General features: G+C 39.0%; 2 protein-coding genes across 2 annotated transcripts; both read left to right on the top strand.

The window, feature by feature from the left end:
• The first annotated feature begins 7,128 nt into the window (after positions 1-7,128).
• LOC146247060 (photoreceptor-specific nuclear receptor-like) lies at positions 7,129-10,205 on the top strand. The gene is made up of 8 exons (XM_084682612.1): positions 7,129-7,222; positions 7,685-7,835; positions 8,064-8,167; positions 8,377-8,661; positions 8,942-9,120; positions 9,378-9,618; positions 9,881-9,986; positions 10,073-10,205. The coding sequence occupies exons 1-8, from the start codon at positions 7,129-7,131 to the stop codon at positions 10,203-10,205; spliced, it is 1,293 nt and encodes a 430-aa protein (XP_084538738.1).
• Positions 10,206-14,445: 4,240 nt separating this feature from the next.
• Positions 14,446-20,781, top strand: LOC146247059 (receptor for retinol uptake stra6-like). Its single transcript, XM_084682553.1, has 17 exons — positions 14,446-14,546; positions 15,109-15,175; positions 15,874-15,959; positions 16,056-16,195; positions 16,423-16,589; positions 16,783-16,890; positions 17,591-17,658; positions 17,825-17,907; positions 18,026-18,087; positions 18,175-18,337; positions 18,462-18,537; positions 18,715-18,848; positions 19,034-19,151; positions 19,339-19,440; positions 19,596-19,759; positions 20,002-20,139; positions 20,338-20,781. The coding sequence occupies exons 1-17, from the start codon at positions 14,446-14,448 to the stop codon at positions 20,580-20,582; spliced, it is 2,022 nt and encodes a 673-aa protein (XP_084538679.1). The 3' UTR covers positions 20,583-20,781.
• The last annotated feature ends 632 nt before the right edge of the window (positions 20,782-21,413 follow it).

The raw sequence follows: 21,413 nt of genomic DNA, 5'->3' as shown, positions 1-21,413 counted from the left end.
CCAGTCCTGATTATATGACATGGCTGACTTTCATCTAGCCTGAGCATACAGTGCCAGTCAATGTGAGAGTGTGAATGCCAGAACATTGCTGGTAGCTTTCGGGTGAATGAGCTAAGCAGAAATCCTATATTTGAACATGTCCAGAGAATCGTCTTAATTCACCTGGAAGCTAAGTGGGTTTTGTTTTTATTCGATGAAGCTGCTTCACATTACTGAATTGAATCATGCCATAAAATGGATATTTGTGGATTGGAATGGTCTTTTTGTTACAAATTGTGTGAGATTATAATTGTAAATCAACAGCTTGATTTTATTTTGATAAGTCAACTTTTTGATTATTTACTCTAACTCAATAAATATACCAACTTGAATCAGAGAATCTCAGTCCCCAAATAATTAACATCCATATCTCTTAAGGCGATTAGCTGTTGCTGCACCATCTGCAAGTGAAGCATTTCACGTGTTACAAAGTTGAGGGTGTGTGTATGGCCCAGTCAGTTTAAATCTTTCCCTACCGCTTAGTATCACCCATGTATGAAGTGTGTCCCATGTGTCATAGACTAAGACCCATAAGGCTCTGTCTGTCTGGCACACTCCAAACCACACTCTCACTCCCTGACATGTGCCACTGTTCCATAATCCACCACCAACGCCTTCATAGCGTCACAATAGATAAGAGAACAATACCTGACCAGATCCCTGGATCTGGCTTGGCTTGCAACACGGTTCATGCAAAATTACACAAGCCATTGCTATTGCATCCAAGGGCAGCCATATTGTTTGCCGCAAATCCATTTACCCATTAAGTACCATTTATAAATGGATTACACCATATTTTAGGACATAAAGTTGAGTTTCCCCTTACCGTAAGCACATTATTGGTCTATAATTAATAACATTGTCTCAGATTAACCACTAAGCGGGTTTACAAAACTGACTGTTTCAAGGATAATGTTTTAATCTTGATATGGATGATTAGGTAGAAATATGATGAATTTGACAAACTTGTGCCAAATATGGCATCTGGTTGAATTACTGTCAGTAAGCTTTTGTTACTGGAATGTGTTTGGTTTTGTTAGGGTGACTCATTCGAAGACATCTGTGGGACATCTGTGAGTGCATTCATGATAGTGTTTGTTTTTGAGTTGGTGTGACGCAAGACAGACTTGTTGTCTTTGCTTGAAAATATTTTTACGCTCCATCCATATATCCATCCAATATCTGTTAGGGTTAGGGTTAATGAATATATTGTAAACAGACCCCGATAAGTGATATTAAGTATAAAATGTATTTATCTTGACACACACCCTTATAAACACACACACAAACACACAATAAGCCCACTAGTCCTCTGTCAGCAGTAAATGGTCTTTAAGTTAAGTCATACTAATGTTTAATTTACTTGGTGAAATGAGCTTACATGCCTGTGATATTTACTAGCAATTGATTTTCTCATTTTGATAATTATGCTCATGGTGGCAGATGGTGGGCTTCTGGATAATCCCAGCTGTCCGCTAGCTTGACCCACGCCCACACCAGGTCCCTGCTACCCCCCGTCATCTAACCCTTATCTACTTTGCCTTTTCAGGTTGAATTGGTTTTAACTAAGCACATTTATCCACAAAAAAATACATTTGTTTGCAAACGTCCTATAAGAAAACACCTCACCATTATTCAAACAATTATTAACAACAAAAAGTTGCAAATTAGATCAGTTACTAATAATTGCCATACTATTACCGTTTAAACTATTTGTTTTACTTTTTAAACCCACCTGTTGGATAAACCAGTTGTAATAGAACTAATGTGCTTGTGCTTGTGCAATGTGCTTGGATATAATATAAGGTAATTCCCATCTACAACAAATTTTCTTATCCATATTTTAAAGGGGCTCCAAACTGCAGTTTAACGCATCCTTGATGGTGATGGTTAAGGTAAATTACATCTTTCAGTGATAGCCATCTGTCTGTGGTATCTTTCTGTGCAATCTTACCGTAGTAAGTTTATAAATTAAATTCATTTTTCAGATTTTGTTAAAACAATTGTATATCCCATGAATATCCCATGGTCCTAATCTATATTTGACTCATCATTGTTGTTGAAATAATCAATATCACTCTATAATTTTACTGGGAGTATTACCAAAACATTCGTACAACTAAAGCTTTTTTTCATCATGGATTTTTAGGACAGTGTGAACTCAGCAACAGTTAAATATCAAGTCTTGTAACTTCTAATGTGTGGTCCTCAGGCTTTCTACCATACTCCACAACATTATTTTCAGAAACGCATTTCAGCATTAATGTTTTGAATGAATGAATGAACTTGAATCAATCAAACTAATATCTGATACCTCTGACTGAAGCAGTGACCTTAATTAAAGCTCACTGTTTGCTAAACTACAATGAAAAAGCTGATATTTGGCCTAGGATGGGCTTGGCAGAGATGCAAGTTATCAGTAATACTTTTTCCATTGTCTGAATCCCTTAAACGCAATACTGTGTGAGCAGCAGTAACAGCTAGTTGTTAACGTGCTGTTGGATCTTCTAAACAAGCACAGGGGGTATGAGCTCCGTCAAAAGGCTCAACGGAGGTCCAATCTGACACTTATCTCCCTCAGCCCTGAACCCCCTCCCCCACGCATCTATACCCCCATCTCACCTGCTCTCCTCCTCCTAGGCTGTTTCTGCTGATGGCAGCACCAAGTCGCTTTGGGAAGCAGCTGTTTACTGTCAGAGATCTAGGTCGGGACAGGGTGTCAGCTCTTGCTGTGGAAGCGGGTTCGTACTGGAGGAAGAATTCTACTTGAACCTTTTTGTGTCCCAGCGATTAAGTAATCTAATTGTGGAAATTTGGTCAATGATTCAATTTTGCTGTCATAATTTTAACTTTTGTAATATAAGTGAGGATTAAAACTCATAATCATGTCTTATACTTCTGCAAGCCAAAGCCAAGTTACAGTAATTGGTAAACTAATTTCAATTTAATTTAATTGATAAAGGTTCAAGACCAAACTGCTTTCCCAAGAATATATCGGTGGATATAACGGTGGTCAAGGTTCATGTGGGTCCACATCAGGCGGAGTCAGAGTACCAGGGTCATATTTTCATAACCAGATCCTAGGGCCTAACCCAAGGAATCGAAATCTTTATTGAGATCTGCTCATAAGCTGAATGCAAGGGAGGCCTGAGCTTTGTGGTGCTTGTGAATCTGACATCCTGGAGCTTTCCCCTGACGTACAGGTAAGAGGCTCAAATTCTACAGGTCAGATCCCACAGACAGCTTTGTCACCTGGTTATATAACAAACTTGCACACACATACACATTGAAAAAAACACACAAACATACAATACACACACATAAACACACACACCAAAGTTGTAACCGCCACACTGCCACCGTCAGCACCTGCAATATCAGATTTGGGACCCAAACTCCTCCTCTGTGCCTCAAGATCCGCTCTTGATCCGAAGATCACATCTAGCAGCCTTCTGGTTGAGGATAATCAGAATTCTTTTGTATCCCATTTATAATTTAAAGACTACAAAATGTGACGTAATCAAAGAGTCTGCCACACCACTTGCTTCATTGGTATAACTTTACATATGGCATACAATATATTCATAATTCAAAAACTGTTTATTGAATACAAATCCATAAAATGGAAACAGAGATGTTGAATTTGATTAAGCATTAAAATAATATATGTGACACGGCATCCAACTCCATCAATACAAGTGAATGTATAGCAGTCTGTAGGAATTTAAAAATGATAAAATATTTGTCATTGTAATCAATTATTTTAAAAAATAGACAGTGAAGCATAACTGCAAAAAGATAGTAGTAATAAGGTAGGGTAAGAGAAAAATGGTCAGACTTGGTGTTACTAAGGACATGTCCTCAATATATGCAAAATCTAATAGGCGGTCATTAATATCATTACATAACACAGGAGCTCTAATCATACTTTGAATTCTAATATTAGGTTGCTCCCATTCTAATCTCTTTGTCTTGCCATAATCTCTGGCCTGCTCATCTAAGCAAGTCTACACTTAAAACTTGTGTTGGTGTCATATACATTGCTTGCTAGGAGCTTGTTATGTAAACCATAATGCTTTGTTTGTGCCTGAACTTGTGCCTGAACAGGTGGTCATTTTGTGAACAACAGGTACAGTGTGTTTCATTTTCTAAATTTGGATCCTACATACTCCAAATGCCAGGGTTTAGGGTTCTCACCCATTATGCCAGTTGTGGATCTAAAAGAATAGCTGATTAATGATTTCAGAATGAATTATCAATATATGCTGTATAAATAAATGTTAAACATCTAACATTATTAAAAGGTAATGTTTTTTTTTACTTTCATAAATTGTAGACATTGTACACTGAAATGCAATGTCATAACGTTTATTAATCTTGTATTATTAATCTTGTAGACTTGTAGATTTCGACATATACCTTAATAAAAAGCATACCTGTTGATTGTCAGATTAGATATTGCTTTGATTGCATGATATTTTGTACAAATTTATGCCATCACACTGTTAAGGATCATTATCCTTTTTAAGCAGGGCTATTCAATTTTATTTTGCAGTACAGGCTAAAAGTATGCTATGAAGTCGTGTTGAAAGGTTCATATTGTGGCTTTTGAGAAAACTGACTTGCATTAAATGCTCTTTCATGCATATGTGTTTATATAGCTGTGGAATGTTTTTAATTATTTGTGAGTACATTTTATATATCAATACCAAGTACTTTAAAGACAGCATTTTGAATCAAGTATTACTGTCATAAATTAGGACCACTACTCACATTTACCATGGGACCAAGAATACTTCTTAATGAAAACAATTAAAACAATTCAGAAACTCCTAATGTTAGCTATGGGGGACTGATGTGAATAGATTGGACTCAGTTCTCAAGTAATTCCAGACAAGCAACAGCCAAATAGACAACAAATATGACTTGTGCGACAGCCTTGCCACAGTCCTCAATGACTTATCACATAAGTCTTTAATTAGATAAATCAAAGAAAACAGCCAGAGTAAACTAATCATGATAAAATCTTGCAAAGGTCAGCACAAAGTCTGGCAAGGATGCAGAGAGCAGCCACCATATGGTTGAAGAAACCACCAGGACCACACTGTTAATCTTTTGGGCTAATTGTTTTTTTTCTCCTATCCTATCCTATGGAACAGAAGCAACCAGTAAATATTTTGCAGTGTGACTCACTTTTTTTGCACCTTTGCTTGAGACCTTGGTTGCAGACATTCACATTTAATATGCTCTCCAAGCACTAATACATTTACAGCATAAACTGATGAGCTGACTTTTTTAGTGAGCATATAAGTAGTATAGGGATAATGAAAAGTTGTGTGCAAAGATATTCGATCCTTAACATATTTCTGATCAATCTTTTTAATGACAAATAACATGGAATCTGGGTTATTATGTGATGTTGCAGTTCTTTCCTCTTTCAGTTACAGAAAAACGACACAAACAGAAAAACAAAAAAAGGGTTATTATTTAAACAGATGCCAAAGACTGATGCCACTTTTTGTGCCATGTAACAGAAAATACAGAAACTTCAAGCGGGACATATTGTTGAGCGCGTCCTCTTCAGATTAAGATCATTCACAGAAGCCACTCAACTGTATGAAGGAACAAACAAATGATGAAATCAACAGAAAGTTGTGAAGGCGCCAAAACGCAGGCTTTGTGTTACAAGCAGTATGATAGCTTGTGCTATTTTCAAGTCACTGTACTTTTTACTCAAATTAGAACATTACATTTGTCTTGTGTGCTCTAGAAAGGAACATATACTGTACGTTTTGAGGCAATATGCAATATGATGGATTTCCTAACTAGGGTCTAATGGGCAGGCTTTTGGCAAACCTTGCTTGTACCTTGCTTCTGAGTGGCATGACTCTTGTAGTCCTTGTTGAATGTCCTCTTTATGTGCTTATGTAAATGGTGCTGTAATGATTTAAGTACAGTGATTCTGAACACTTAATAATTCATAGGATCCCTCATGAATGAACAAAATTTGACCAAACCAAAGCATCATTATTCTGTCAGCCACCACTTTCCTTGTGCAGTCATTGAAAAGGGGATGATCTAAAAAAGGAAAGAGGTAAGTGGGAGAGGCAAATACTGGGAGTCATTTTGAACAGAGGGACAATCACATAGATCAAATATACGGGAAGAAATTGAGATGGAATTTGGAAGCCAGAAGAAAAAAAAGGGCAATGCAAATTGAAGGGGTCGGTAAACATAATAATGTGTATCCTGTGTAATCATCTCTTTAAATGCAGACATCGAAGAGGCCTATTGACTGATGGCTGCTGTCATGTACAGACGAAAGGGTGAGAGAAAGAGAGAGAGAATGAGAGGGACAGTCGGATTGGGACAGGTCTAAAGTTACAGCCTCTTGCCTGTAAGTTGGCCCCAGCACAGAATTCAAATATTTTACTCTTTATGAAGACCTTGTTCGATGGCCACCATCAGCTTTTAAGTCCTGGCAATGTGACTGATTGATCCAGTAGATGAACAGTAAAGATTAAGAGGATGACAAACAAGCGTGCTGCTTACACAGCGCTTTGGGCTAATCCTACCCCCACGGCCTCCCTTTTGAGGACCCGCCACGAAGGAGGATCCACAGACACTGACCGCCACAGCCAAGTGACAGGACAGAGGAACAGAACACGCTAATCTGCCATTGTGGAGGAAAGCAGAAGGGAAGACCACGAGTAGCCTGTTAACATCTCCGTCCACATCAGAGAGAGACGTGGGAGAGGCACCCCGACAGGGACATCCTTGGAACAGGGGAGGTGTGCTCAGGGAAGAAGGGACCAGGTCAACCATCTGTCCCGTCTGAGTGAAGGAGTCACAGCCAGAGGGCTGCCAGAACCATTTGCTCATTTTGGGACGTTTCAAAACTTTTGGAGGAGTCTGTGAAGCGTCTCATCACTGAGTACCAGGAAAGCAAGCATCAGACATTTGTAGGACAGCATCTCCTAAAGAAGATTGTCATAGTCAACGAAACCTTGGGATACTATTTTGTTCTAGCACAGAGGAGTTTCTTTTTTCAGTGACCAACACAGAAGTCCTATTGGACATCTTGTAAACATGATGGAGGATCACCTGTCGAAAATCTCCATGCTCCCCTCCTCCTCTCCCAGTGAATCCACAGGGAGCAGTGGAACGGAAGACAGCAGGGGAGGTAAGAAAGACACTTGGTCTCTGGTTAGGATCCACAAGTACCATGTGCTGCTTTCTGGGCTGTTCAGATCTTTTTTTCTTAAGGAACACATGGTCATATTTTTTCAATTATAATTTTGATTTTTGATAATGCCGGCAATGCACCATTACCTTTAATATAAAATAAGTTAAACAATCATACAATCAAAAATTTTTTTATGTTTTCTGTTTAGCCATGGTATTACAATGAATTTGACAAGTTTCTGTGACAACGTAAAAGAGATTAGTAATTATTAATCTTTAATTATGAATGCTAATATTCTGTATTTTTTGTGAATTTAAAATAAATATGAGACATGAAGAAATGTAGAAAAAAAGTATTTAACATATACTTTTAGCATTTCAAATGAATAAGCCTTGCTTTACCCCTAGCACAAATAATAATACTAACAAAACTGTCCTGTCTGTCTCTGTCAAATTCCAGCCAAGAGTCCTGCCCCAGGCAAAGCTCTCAGCCCTGCTCTGCTTTGTAAAGTGTGTGGGGACACCAGCAGTGGCAAACATTACGGTATATACGCCTGCAATGGCTGCAGTGGTTTCTTCAAGCGCAGTGTAAGACGAAGACTCATATATAGGTATGGACATGTAGTACTCACTATTAAATTATCCTTAGCCAATTTTGTAATTGACCATTTAAAGATTCAATAATATGAAAAATACATTATATAATTACTGTATTATAATTGATCATAGTTTAAAAACGTTTACATAAAAGGCTTTTGATGTATAAATGTGTTTATCACATACATTTAGTTTTTGTATGCATTATGGCTTTATTAAATAATGTTTGTATTTTTCAACAGGTGTCAGGCTGGTACGGGGATGTGCCCTGTGGACAAGGCCCATCGCAACCAGTGCCAAGCCTGCAGGTTGAAGAAATGCTTACAGGCAGGCATGAACAAAGATGGTGAGTGAGTACAACTCAGTCAAACATGTTTCCAAACAATTTACATGATGAGAAGCTAACACACCCCTCCCCACCTCCACCACCCTCCGCCCCTTCCCACCTCGACCACCCTCCGCCCCTCCCCACCTACACCACCGTCCGCCCCTCCCCACCTCCACCCCCTCCGCCTGGCTCCTTTTCATTTCATCCTCCCTCGGCTCCTCCCCCAGCTGTCCAGAACGAGCGACAGCCTCGCAGCACGGCCCAGGTGCGTCTGGACTCCATTGATGTAGACACAGATAAGGAGCACCTGGCCACCACACGGGAGCCCAGCTCCTCCTCTTCCTCCTCCTCTTCCTCCACCTGCTCAGTCATCACGCGGCCCCACATCACCTCCTCCATGTCCATCAGCTCCTCTGCCCCCCCGCAGCGCTGTATCAGCCCCCAGAACAACCATCGCTTCATGGCCAGCCTCATGACTGCCGAGACCTGCGCAAAGCTGGAGCCTGAGGATGGTGAGACTAACAGCTTGTAGTGAAAGGAGAACTTACTGTGGCACTCCAGAACCAGGGGTTTAAGACTAATTATTGTAAAGAAAGTACATTTAACATTTGATACAGTATTTCTCCACCAGCTCCCATTCAATGAAAGAGATTGACTTTGTCTTAATCTATATGGAAATATTGATAAAGGAGATATTTATTAATCTTACTGATACAACCTATTAGAACAAAAAGCTGTATGAATATGCCCAAAGTCTATTTGTGTCTCAAAATCCCATCACTTGTATTGTAGTTGACGAAAATATTGATGTGACGAGCAATGAGCCAGAGAGAGCGTCTTCAGAGTACCACATGGCATTGTACCCCTCCAGCAATGAGAACGTGTATGAGACCTCAGCCCGTCTGCTCTTTATGTCTGTGAAATGGGCCAAGAACTTGCCAGTCTTTTCCAACCTACCCTTCAGAGACCAGGTAAGATTGAATTCCCCTTCGAATTTCCCTTGCACTTGATTTGGTGGACACGTGTATTTTCTTGCTTTGTTAGAAGTTATTGTATAAACAATACACAAACTCCTTTCTTTAGTCATGTAATAAAATAAGAGTGACACATTGTGGCTCCAACATTGATCGAGTTTTCTAGAGAGACACAATTCACATTTTGTAGTACACACTAGCTAAGACATCCCTATCCGGAGCCTTCATCTCTGACCCCTTCTTCATCCTCCCAGGTAATCCTCCTGGAGGAGGCGTGGAGTGAGCTCTTCCTTCTCTGTGCCATCCAGTGGTCCCTGCCCCTGGACAGCTGCCCACTGCTCTCACTTCCTGACCTGTCCCCCACGATGCAGAGCAAAACCAGCTACACCAGCCTGGACCTTCGGCTTCTCCAGGAAGTCTTCAGCCGCTTCAAGGCCCTTGCTGTCGACCCTACTGAGTTTGCCTGCCTCAAGGCCATTGTTCTCTTTAAGCCAGGTGGGTTAGACATGATATGAGGGGACTCAAGTGATTGGAAGATATTGTTGAGGGTGATGCTGACATTCATTTACAATGCTAAAACTTATGTTGTTATCTTATCACTGTTCTGCGGTGTTCCTATGCTATGTGAATAGACCATTATTTCCAGTCCAGTTGAAATTGTACCTGGGAGAAATGATTAATTTCATTCAGATTTCATGTTTGCCAAACATTTTCTTTGACTAAAGGTACTGACCTTGTTTTTCTGTTGTTGTAACAGAAACTCGCGGTCTAAAAGATCCAGAGCAGGTGGAAAACCTTCAAGACCAATCTCAGGTGATGCTGGGACAACACATCCGCTCACACTACTCAAGTCAACCAGCCAGGTACAAACACTTCTTACTTAACAGGAGATTTAATAAACATGATTTGTGAATGTCATGTCTCTAACTACCCTACTTTTTATTTTTAGGTTTGGGAAACTTCTTCTCCTCCTTCCCTCTCTTCGCTTCGTCAACTCAGAGCGTATCGAGCTTCTGTTCTTCCACCGTACCATTGGCAACACCCCAATGGAGAAGCTACTGTGCGACATGTTCAAGAACTGAGTCCAGAACACTCAAAATAGAGTCACAGTGCCCACATGGACAAATGTGTGGATATATTGAGTAACAAAAGACTGGTGTTTGAGATGTTTAACAACAATTGTATATATGATACTGTGCATATCAGAGATTCTGCATGCTGAGTGTTCTAGATCACGTTAAACACTGTTGTTGTGGTCATACCACATGACAAATTATTCTCCAGATGAAAAGCTAAAGCTGTCATGCTATTTGTAAGAGTTAAATTGATATGTCTTGTATTGTTGCTTTTTATGGAGCTTATTATTACTTCCTTGTTTTGTGGTGATAGCCTAACAGAAACAAGACACACCACACTCAGATTTGATTGCACTATGGGCAACCATTGACTGTTGCTGAGGTTTTGTGTTAAGTCTAATGTAAGTCCCTACAATTCATTTCCAATGTGTAGCCATCCATTATGTTTCTTCATAAATAATGTAACTATCTGAACTGTGTTTATATGAAAATCTGTTTTGTGCTAGATACATTTACTCTGCAACAAATACCAATATGTGTGTTTTGTTTTGATGCGTGGATAAATCGAATGTTGTAACTTCCACTTGTTTTTTGTAATTGAACCACACTGATACCTTTCTTTGACCCGTGTGCAGAACATGTAGATGAAACCTTGAGACTCTAGGTGAGTTCGACTTCATGCATCGCCGGCCGCGCCGACAGCCGGCTGCAGTCGGCTGCCTTGAAGCTGAGAATGCCATTGGCTGCTTCAAGTCGGGAGGGCTGCATGAAGTCGAATGCACCTATTGCTGCTAGCTCCTAAAAACATCATGTCATTTCCTTGCGCTGGTCAATAACAAGTTTCCCATGACGGCACAGCACCCCCTCATGTTTGATTGTAGTCACTGCAGCCAAACATCCATCACTACTCATTATGGTCACGAGAGGGCCTTCTCGGTTTACAATCAACACCACTGAAGCTGGACAGAGGACAACATCGCCCCCTAAAGCATGCATTGTTCAATCTTATCATAGTATTTAATTTAGGAGTTTGTTCAAATAAAATCTTTTTTTTCACCATCTAAACTGTACAAAATACCAAGCTTAGACTATGATCGAATCAACTTTCAGCACCCTTTTTAAGGGATAATGCTAAACCATATAAGTTTTGTAAGCAAACAGGTTTTGTTCGGTTATGTGAGCAAAAACATCCTTGGAGCAGCAAACAATATTAAGGTACAATATCACTCTAGTTGGTGAATTGTGCAACTCCAAATTGAGGATGAGTGTACCATTTTATTTTTTGTTCTTTCATTCTCTTCACCCTGTATTTCTATTTATTGTTTATTGAAAGGTAATGGGAACCCACTTACAGTCAAAGAAAAGCATAAAGAAAAGGTGGTTTGAGAATCTTGCTAAGGTTGTATTTTATTAATAATATCAGCATTTAGGGTAATGTCTGTATAATTGCATAATTAAAATTCATATTGAATGAATTAAAACATTGTTCTCGCACAAGAAGGGAAAGCAATTTTTAGTGAAGCAACATTCAGTCTGTACAATTCAGAAGTATAGGCTTTACCACCTACATATAATGCATATTGACAGACACACACACTGCATAAGATTTGAATTTCTGTTACATATCTACTGACTGCACCTACCGCATGGTCACACATTTTATTTAATATGGAAACTGTCTTCTTATGTTGCATCCTTGTGCCAGTTTTCTACACTTCTCTTTAGCTTGCATAATTATTCAGAAACATACAGTAGTTGCTGAGCTCCAAGAATGTCAGCCAGATAAGGCATGCCATTCAGTATTAAGATGATACATCTGTAAGGAGCCCCCTCGAAAATACTTCAAAAAACCGGACTACAGAGGAAGAGAACTCAGACCACCTGTGACGTGTTGAACATCAAGACCTTGAGAACCAGCTTGGGAGCAAGGTAGTAAAATACCACTCTGCCTTTCCATCAGATTTGATAATTGGAAATATACACACTACAAACTATGTCCCTTTTATTTTGTGTTACTGACACAAGGCAGGATAGTGGACCCAAATGCCGACAGGAAGCGGGGTAGTTTGCTGTAGAACAGTTTATTTGTTCACAAAGCAATCGTGCAGTCCAGGGTAAGCAAGGGTTGGCAACAGAGTAGCAAGGCAGAGGTACACTGAGGCAGGCACACTCGTTGGTCGGTCGGAGGTCATATCGGGGCCGAATGGCAGAGGTACACTGGGGCCAGGTCCGTGGTCAGGAGACTAAACGGGCAGTGATCAAAACTGTGAACATAGAAGATACTAGGAACAAGAAAACTGATCAGGAATGCTGGAAACGACTGTGAAGCACAAGACAATCTGATAACTGACAGAACAGAGAACAGAGGTTGAATACTGATGACAATAGGGAACACCTGGTGAGGGATGGAGACAAACCAAGAAACGGATCAGGGTGTGACAGTTACACAGTGCTGTATTGTGAAAGTTTATATTATAAAGTCTGCATCACCATTCAGAGGAAAAAGTAAAGACTAAGTGTCATCCCAGCTCAACACAACCAATACCATGAGGTTGGTAAGCAAGCAGTTGTGGTAACAACAGTACATAATCTCTGTAGAAAGCAAAGCTAAGTTGTACTAGTACAGATTTCAGAACCACGAGTAATGAAAATCATGTTAAAGCACTGATAGAAGACAGTGTGCTTCTCAATTGACAGATCAGTTGATTTCTAATTTAACAAATCATCTTTAATTAACCCATTTTGGTCCACATCTCCAATCAGTGTACCAACATAACAATTCAAGTTGGTTAGGGTTGGGTTAGGGCTTTTTCTCCTTTCAGAGGCCGGTAAGCCTCCTTAGCTGATCTTGAAGCAACAGTCTCTCCCTCAGGCGCGTGCCAGGGCCTCGTGAGAGCTTTGTCTCCTAATCTCCCCCGTCAGAGGACCCACGGCCGGATCAGAACAAGACGAAAGTATGAGCCAACTTTCAGGTTGAGATTAGGAGACTTTGATCGCCAAGGAACCTGTGGTTAAACTGCAACTGATCAAGCATTTTAGGAGAGAGCTACAGCTTTTGCTTTATAATTTGAAAGTAACTGTCACTGACAGTTATTTATTATCTCTGCAGGACTCACAATATGATGCAATGCATACTCTTCCATGAACTGTGGCTTTTGTTCCACATTGCAGAGCCCATTAGAGGAATTCAATTAAAAGTTAAACTTGGCTTCTATGCCCTAGTTGTGGAACTCAAGGAAAGTATTGTAGTCAATTTTAGTTTTGTGTTCATTAAAACAATGAAGGAGACATGAGTAGGTGCTTTCTCTGGCTAGTTGTTTTCTTATGTTTTCAACTCATACATGTCTTGTTTTTTGGGGTAACTGTTCTGGAACTACAAATACTATCAAGCAACAGCCAACACACTTGAGACCATTTGCTCATCATTATTAAGACAAAAACAAGCGTATCAAAATGGAAAAGAACCCTTACATGATGTTAAATGATCAAATGTTCTACCTTCTCTTCCAGGATTTGAAGCACAAATCTAGCCCCTGTTTGAATAACAGATTTTCTTGCAATTATTTTCATCTTCTTAAAGGATTAGCCTCTGAAGTAACAGGCAGAGTAAGGCAAACAGGTTATGCCATATCAAAGTGTAGTGTTTCGAAATCAAGATTTAGGTTTTCCAACTTGATATTCTGCATTTGACAACTTGATATTATGCAGTGACAGAGGCATGTAAAATAGCATATGTTTTTATCTTTGTTCATCATATTTTACAATAAATTATGAATGGATTGACATTTTTATCAATGGTATTTTAAAGCTTTGAGGCAATGACACAAATATTTTCAGCAAAACTGTTCAGTTCAAGAAATAGGTGCAAATAGGTGAACTCTTGGTTTCTAGCTTCACTACAACTCTCCATATACTCAAACTACATGTTTCAACTACTTAGGTAGCTTGTAGTCATGGTGATTTGTGGCGCTGATTATTTAGACACAAAGGAATGTGTTAAGGGGTGCAGGTGCTAAACCCTGACCCAGCCACATTACACCAGCACAGTGGGGAGACAGAACAGCTCACCAGAAGTGTCTCTGTACCTCACTTACTGTGGGATCAACCAATTAGCTCACACAATCGGAAGTTTTGCAAACAGAACGACTTGAGGCTTGAAGAAAGAAAACTGGAAATAGAGTTGTGAGACAGGTGGATTTTTCCCGGTTGTTTCTTTATGCTTGGATTAAAGTGACAAAAAGTCAGTATGAACCAGACCAAAGTTGAATCGGAACCACCAGCGTATAACTATTATGATTATTCAGACTGGTACTCAAACAATCTAGAGCCCACCAAGCCACCAAAGGAGTAAGTATGGAAGATTATCGAAATTATCTGCCACTGAAATACGATCTTGAGAAGGAAAATAAATGCAATGATCTTTTTGAGAAGCAAGAATGTTGCAGTTGAAGAGTTTATTTCTTTATTTACATATTTCTTAGGTCATGGATTTTAGACTACTTTTTCCCTGTGTACAGTTAAATTAGTTACTTCATAAAATAGATATTTACATATACTCACACACACTTGTGTCATCAAGATACAGATTATTGTGCAAGGCAAGAACTCCATTGTTTAAATATCAGATTCAATTTTCAGAAAGTTACAATTCTACAGTCAGGTGTACATCAATGTCCAAACTGCAACTTCCAAACTGATAAAACAGAGTATGTTATTTTTGTTGGAACAGGGCTTTGAGTTGAAAAACCTATACTACATTGTAGAAGGACCACTTTACAGATACTTTTTGTTACTTTTAGATTTTACTTCTTAACACTAAGTTTGTTTCAATATTGAAGAGGATTTTGGTGGAAGTTGATTTTACATGGTTAAAAATGTGATCTTTCTGATTGTCATGTGACTCTTAAAGGGTGATTCTACCCTGTGACCCCACAGCGGATGATAAGCTCTTCCACATATGCATGGCCTCAATATCAGTAAGTTTGACAGGAATTCATCTTACTCATCACAATCCTTCACAATCCTTCCCAAATCTCTTTTCTAGAAAGGACTACAGGCTAGGAAAGTAATAGTATTCAATAACATTTAATAACAATATATTGCATTGACCAAAATAATAAATGTCTTGAATAAACAATTGAACACAATGCTGTATTTGTTTAATATGGACGTACTATGGACTTACTTTGGACTTACTATGCTTAGTAGGCTGTAGATGGAGTAGGAACAGTAGAGATAGTAGAAGCCATCTGCTGCCAGAAAGTACACATATTCACTGGTGACTGATGATTTGTGTAAAATACATAAAACATTCCAGAATGGTCTAGCAAACTCTGGAGTCTGCTGACGAATACAACATTCACAATAATGTTTTCGCTATAGGTTTTACCAATTTATGATGAAAAACAACCTCTGGCCCAGTTTGCACAGAATTTCTGCCAGAATGTGCCAATTAACCATCCCACAGAGAGGAGGGATCATCCGTCACAAATTGTCTGGGCCAATTAGTGATTTCAATGTCCCAGGATGAATAAGAAAGAATGAGAGTACATTCCAAAGAATAATTGAAAACTAGGCTGTTATTTTCTGTATCTAGTTCTGGATGAACTTGGCAATTTAGAGGGAAATGGTACTCAGCGGGACTAGAGGAACTGATTATTCTGTTTCTCCGTAGCTTGTTATGATCCTCATCTTGGCAGTGCTCACCAGGCGTAAGAGACTATGTCAGGGTTTCTCAAAAGGATCCTCCAGTGTCCTAAGGTAAATGCATTTAAAACTAAGAAAAACTATCATAAAAACAAGGAGCCCATGGAATGTAGACCTCTCCATCAGTGATATCTCTTTGTGATCCCACAGTCCAGGCAACTTTCTGAACCAGACCCAGAACAAAGGCCTGGCCATGGCTGTCTTTGGACTAATCTTCAGCAAACTGTCTGTGTTGGCACTGGCCGCAGATCCTCTTCCTTTCTGTAAAGACACCTCGGCGAGCATCAAAGGTGACACATCAATGTGGGACTTGACATTACTTATTATCATGTTAACTACCTAAATAGCACATGATACAACCAGTCCATCATCATTATCAGTTTCAGATGAGATGCCTGGAATTATTTATTTATTTTTTACAGTAGTTTAAAAAAATAAATGGCAGCTGAAACTGAAATATTTTTATGCAACTGTAAATTGTTATTGAATATTGATGAGTTCTCACACTCTTTTTCAGAATACATGAAGATTATCTCCATTTTTTACTATCCCCTACTGTATTACCCACTCCTAGTCTGTGGCACACTACAAAGCAAACCAGGCTATGCACTAGGTAGCCTGCTGTCCTTGTCCCACATTGGAGTCATGATCTGGCAGAAGTTTGACTGTCCTAAAACTCCTGAGGTGGGCAGCAATATTTGAGAGATAGTGAAAGTATATCCTGGCTCTATAAGTCGTGTCATATTCATGTTCAAAGGGAGCTAAAGTTCAGTTTCTGACTTATTGGCAGTTACATCACGTTTAATATATGAATGCATCAGATTACTTTTGTGTGCTTGAACCATATCTTGAATCTCTGTTTTTTCTTGATCCAAAGCTCTACAAGTATTACACCCTGCTTGCAAGTCTCCCTCAGCTAGCTTGCCTCGCTTTTCTCTGCATCCAGTATCCTCTGCTCTTTGTGAAAGGGGATGACGCTGGGGAGGTAAGTGACATTGTTGACCATTTGAATGAAGACTTGTTCCCTTAACTGTATTCTTGGATTCCAATGTTGATCACAGGTACATTAAAGTGTAACAATATCTATCAATAACTTGAAGGCAGCATCAAATGCATGGGTATAAAATATTCACATTTAGACATGGAAAAATGTGAGGGCATGGTGAAAAGTGTGCCAAGCAATACAAAATTGCATCTGGCATTTCCCCAACAAGAAAATCAAAGAAAATTACATAAAATGATGAAGCATCAGGTTCCTATGACAACTATTATAGTCCTCTGGCTTATATTTCAAGCAATTTATTAAAAAGATGTTGTAAGTCAAAATGTAATTTAGTTTCAGGACAGCAGTTCAGTTAGGCAAACATATTTTTAGCTCCTGCTGGATTATCAGAAGCAGCTTGTGTAGAATGGAGGATATTTAGCACAATATACTGATTACCTCCAACCCCCTTCACACACACACACACACACACACACACACACACACACACACACACACACTGTTTATTTGCAAAGTATTGATTTGGAAAACAATTTAATGTTGATGTGACCTAATGAATTCAGTGGTCAACATCATAGCAGGCGTTTTTATACACCAACAGATATAATCTTCAACTTGAAAGATGACTGTGGATTGTTTGTTTGTACAGTCTTGTTCAATAAATAATTCTTCTGCCTTGTAGGACCTTGACAACAGTTACTACAAAGACTATGTGAAGTCAATTCTAAAGAAGAAAAAGTCTTCCAACAGGTGTTTAAATTAAGATAAAACACATACCATGTTTTAAATATTTGAGAAAATCTTTCCCAGACGAAACTATAGTTAACCCTTCAGAAACGGTCACCATTTTATGAAACAACATTTAAATGTCGTCTGAATCATGTGATTACTGAGATTATTGCTGAATTTTGTACAGTAGCACTTCAATAGCAGACAAACCTAAACTGACAGAAAGGATATCTGATGCAATTAAGTCTTACATCTACACAGCAGAGAAAGGTAGGATGCATACCAAGGCCATTCATCTTGTATCATTCAATTCATCATTTGAAACATTTAAGATGTTGTTGAATTGCTAACATTTTAACTGAATTTGCCAATTATTCTCCTTTTTTAGAGTTCCAGTTTCCACTTAAGTTGGCAATCTCAACTTTTGTGTCTGTTGTGGCAATATATCAGGTGACTTATTTTTTTGTTTTGTCATAGCACAAAAACTGTTTTTTTTCTTGGTAACCTCTCAACCTCAATTCCGTTCTTTGTTCTCAGGTGGCATTGCTACTGGTCATCTTGGTAATCCCTACTCTTCACATTGTCCGTGCTGGTATTGATGAGAACATTGCCTTCCTTCTGCTTGGCTTTAATATCGTCCTATCAGACGACAGGATGGAGGTGGTCCAAATTGTGATCTACTATACGTGGTGTCTGGAAGGTGAGCAGCTGTTTTCTTTTAGTGACTGTTATAAAAGTATGCATGATCATGCATTTTAGATTTGTTTTCTGCACTTACCACCATTTTCCATTTTTAGCTTTCATCTTCATTTTTGTGTTTGCAGTGTGTTATCTCTGTGCCCTGACGCTGTCCTGTTTGGTTAGCCTTGTAATGCTAATGAGATCCATGATCCTTCATAGGTAATGACAACACAACAAAGCTTTAATGACAAAATGATGTCCCTTGTTTATTCCATGTAATCACAGCAGGACCAATATTTGACTTGCTTTAAAAATACTTGATAAACAAGGATGAAGGTGTGTGCACAGTTATACCAGAATATCAGAGCATCAAACTGTTAATCTTTCTATCAATAGGTCAAACCTAAAAGGATTGTACAAGGGAGATATTTACAACGTCTACAACTGCCAGAAGACTATCCGCCCTTCCAAACCTGGTATTGTCTGCTGGATGGGCTTCACAGGATATCAAGCTGCAGTTATCTCTTTAGGTGCAATATGTTTCTAATAATATAAAACATTTATAGTATAGAATGATCTTGTCTCATCAAATTATAATTTTAACATTAATCATGCTGATGTGTTTCTTCTTCATTTTTAAGTTTAATGTAAAAAAGCTGGATTGGAGAATCCATTGCACTCAAAAGCACTGATATTTTCTATGTTCCCTCTTCAGGAATGGTCATTCAGACTGTGGTGTTCTTCATCTGTTTCCTGTTTCTGGTGTTCCTGATCATCATACCCATTTTATATGGCCAGAACCTCATCCTCTTCCAAATTGCAGCAAAAGTATGGTAGGTAGATGTGTATGTGTTTCTGTTTCTGTTCATTCTTCATGTACATACAGTATACTGTAGACAAATACACATTATGTGCAGTATATGTGTATGTATATATCATTAATCTTAATCCTCAACCTTTGAAATGTTTGTGTTTATTTTCTTTGCCAAATTGTAATTGTTTCTATTTGTGATCATCCAGGCCTATCTGGGTGACTTTAATATTGGTGGTTGCTCTTCAGCATGTGACAGCTAAGTTTGCATTTGTCAAAAAGGATGCTGGAACAAGAGACTTAAATAACAGGTAGAGAAAGCATTCAAACAAACGTTAAAAAAAACTAGACGTTAAAATTACACACTAATTAGATTTATTTTCCTTTCCATCGGATGTAATACCTTCAACCTACATGTATTCTATCTGAGAACTGCAACTGCCTTCCATTGTGATGTCATTTGCAGAGGAAGTCTGTTCCTGCTGACCTACCTGTTCTTCCTGGTCAACATCATGGTGGGACTTATAGCTGCCATATGGAGAATGGTGATCACTGCCCTCTTCAACGTCATCCACCTCTGCCGTATGGACATCAGTCTGATCAACCGAGCTGCAGAGTCCTATGATCCAGGTAGAGGGGCCTCATAGCAACTGTATATAACATGGCCATGTACGTGAATAATATTATAAACGTTATCCAAAATATATTTTTGTTTTCTTTTATTACAGCAATGAAATACATGGTCCCATACATGACAAATACAGAGACCGAGTTGTTCGATTGGCCCTTTAGTGGCATTGTCAATTAAACGTCAATGTATTTGCTTCCTTCCCCCTCCCATCCATGCCCCTCCTCATCTTTAATACCCACAGCGTATCGCTACTACGCCCATTACCTGAAGGTGGAGGTGAGCCAGTGCCACCCTGTCATGAAGGCTTTCTGTGCTTTATTACTGCAGTCAGCACAGCAAGGGGGAAGTGCAGGGCAGAAAATTTGTGATGCAGAGGAAGGTTGGTGATTCTGAATACACACATAGGCACTCACACATTCACACACAGTTGAGAAATCTTTGTATTTTGCTAACAATTACAACTGAAAACCACAATTGTTTTAATGTCTATGCTCTTTTGAGAAGGGAACCCTTGGACCTCTTAGCATCAGTTTCTCAGTTTCCTCTGCCTTGACAGCCTGCCCCTCCATGCTTTCAGGGATCCAGATGGTCCAACAGGAGAAGAGACAGAACAAAGTGACCAACAGCAGGCAGAACCGGGCCCGCTGGCAGCTCCTCTACACTCTGGTCAACAACCCATCCCTTCTAGGGTCCAGAAAGCACTTTCAGCTCCAGAGCTCGGACAGCCTCATCAACGGGGCCCTCAACCGCAACACCAAGGAGGGCAGCAAAAAGGACCCTGTCAAGTCTGTCGAGACAGCCGCCACTGCTGCTGCTAACTAACTCTAACTGGGACACATCTGTGAATGGTTGTGGCTGAGTTACTTTAGCGTAACGCTAGATGGATACACTGTTACTTTGTCCTATATGTTCTCTATTGACCTTGGCTTTGAATGTGGAAGTCGAATTTTGATAGTTCATTTGAATACAGAAATTTGGTTTGTATGGATTGACTTGGCTCCCTTGCTAAATATACAGCAACACCGTTTAATTTAATGCAATCCCAGGATTACTGTATGCAAACTTTCAGAAATAACTTTACATTAACATTCATGTAATAACAGAGAAAATTTTGGTATCAGAAAATGTTGATATTTCGTTTGGAAAAATAAAGGGTTCTCGTTTAGTATGGAAAGACATAAGACGTTGCATGTTCTCTATTAATTTCCATCACAGATTATTACTTTTAATCTATGATTCTATCTCCAGTGTCCAAGTGTAAAACAGTATTTGAATTGAAGAAATTGAAGTGACAAATATTAACATTTAAAATGTGTATTGGTAAAAGTAAAAACACTTAAAATGTGTTACTAATCTAACTTTATTGGTTCAGGCACATAGAGTCAGTAACATAAGAAGTCAACATATTAAAGCCTACTCCTAACCCAAACAGCAGAAAATAGAATTGTTAAGAGTTACAGATAGAAATAGTTATTATTATAGTTACTGACACAATGCTTGGGTCTACAATATAATACTAATAACATGCAGTATTAGCATAAAACATTTCTTAATTTTGTTGTTTTTTGTTAGCATCACTTTTTGTTAATAACAACATGTACCAGCATAGTTACAATAGAGTGACGAACACATTCATGAGTGCAACTGTTGAGT

The sequence above is a fragment of the Hypomesus nipponensis genome, chromosome 19 (genome assembly GCF_054491055.1).
Source record: "Hypomesus nipponensis isolate SF chromosome 19, ASM5449105v1, whole genome shotgun sequence".
Classification (NCBI taxonomy): domain Eukaryota; kingdom Metazoa; phylum Chordata; class Actinopteri; order Osmeriformes; family Osmeridae; genus Hypomesus; species Hypomesus nipponensis.
The sequence above is the reverse complement of the archived record's forward strand: the minus strand, read 5'-3'. Positions and strand labels throughout refer to the sequence as shown.

Bases quoted from the DNA above. Each gene is read 5' to 3' on its own strand.
- LOC146247059 (XM_084682553.1), top strand. From the start codon at position 14,446: ATGAACCAGACCAAAGTTGAATCGGAACCACCAGCGTATAACTATTAT. The intron at 16,891-17,590 runs GTAAGTGACATT...TCTGCCTTGTAG, and splicing joins AAGGGGATGACGCTGGGGAG to GACCTTGACAACAGTTACTA. The intron at 18,338-18,461 runs GTGAGCAGCTGT...TTGTGTTTGCAG, and splicing joins CTATACGTGGTGTCTGGAAG to TGTGTTATCTCTGTGCCCTG.
- LOC146247060 (XM_084682612.1), top strand. From the start codon at position 7,129: ATGATGGAGGATCACCTGTCGAAAATCTCCATGCTCCCCTCCTCCTCT. The intron at 8,662-8,941 runs GTGAGACTAACA...CTTGTATTGTAG, and splicing joins AAAGCTGGAGCCTGAGGATG to TTGACGAAAATATTGATGTG. The intron at 9,619-9,880 runs GTGGGTTAGACA...TTGTTGTAACAG, and splicing joins CATTGTTCTCTTTAAGCCAG to AAACTCGCGGTCTAAAAGAT.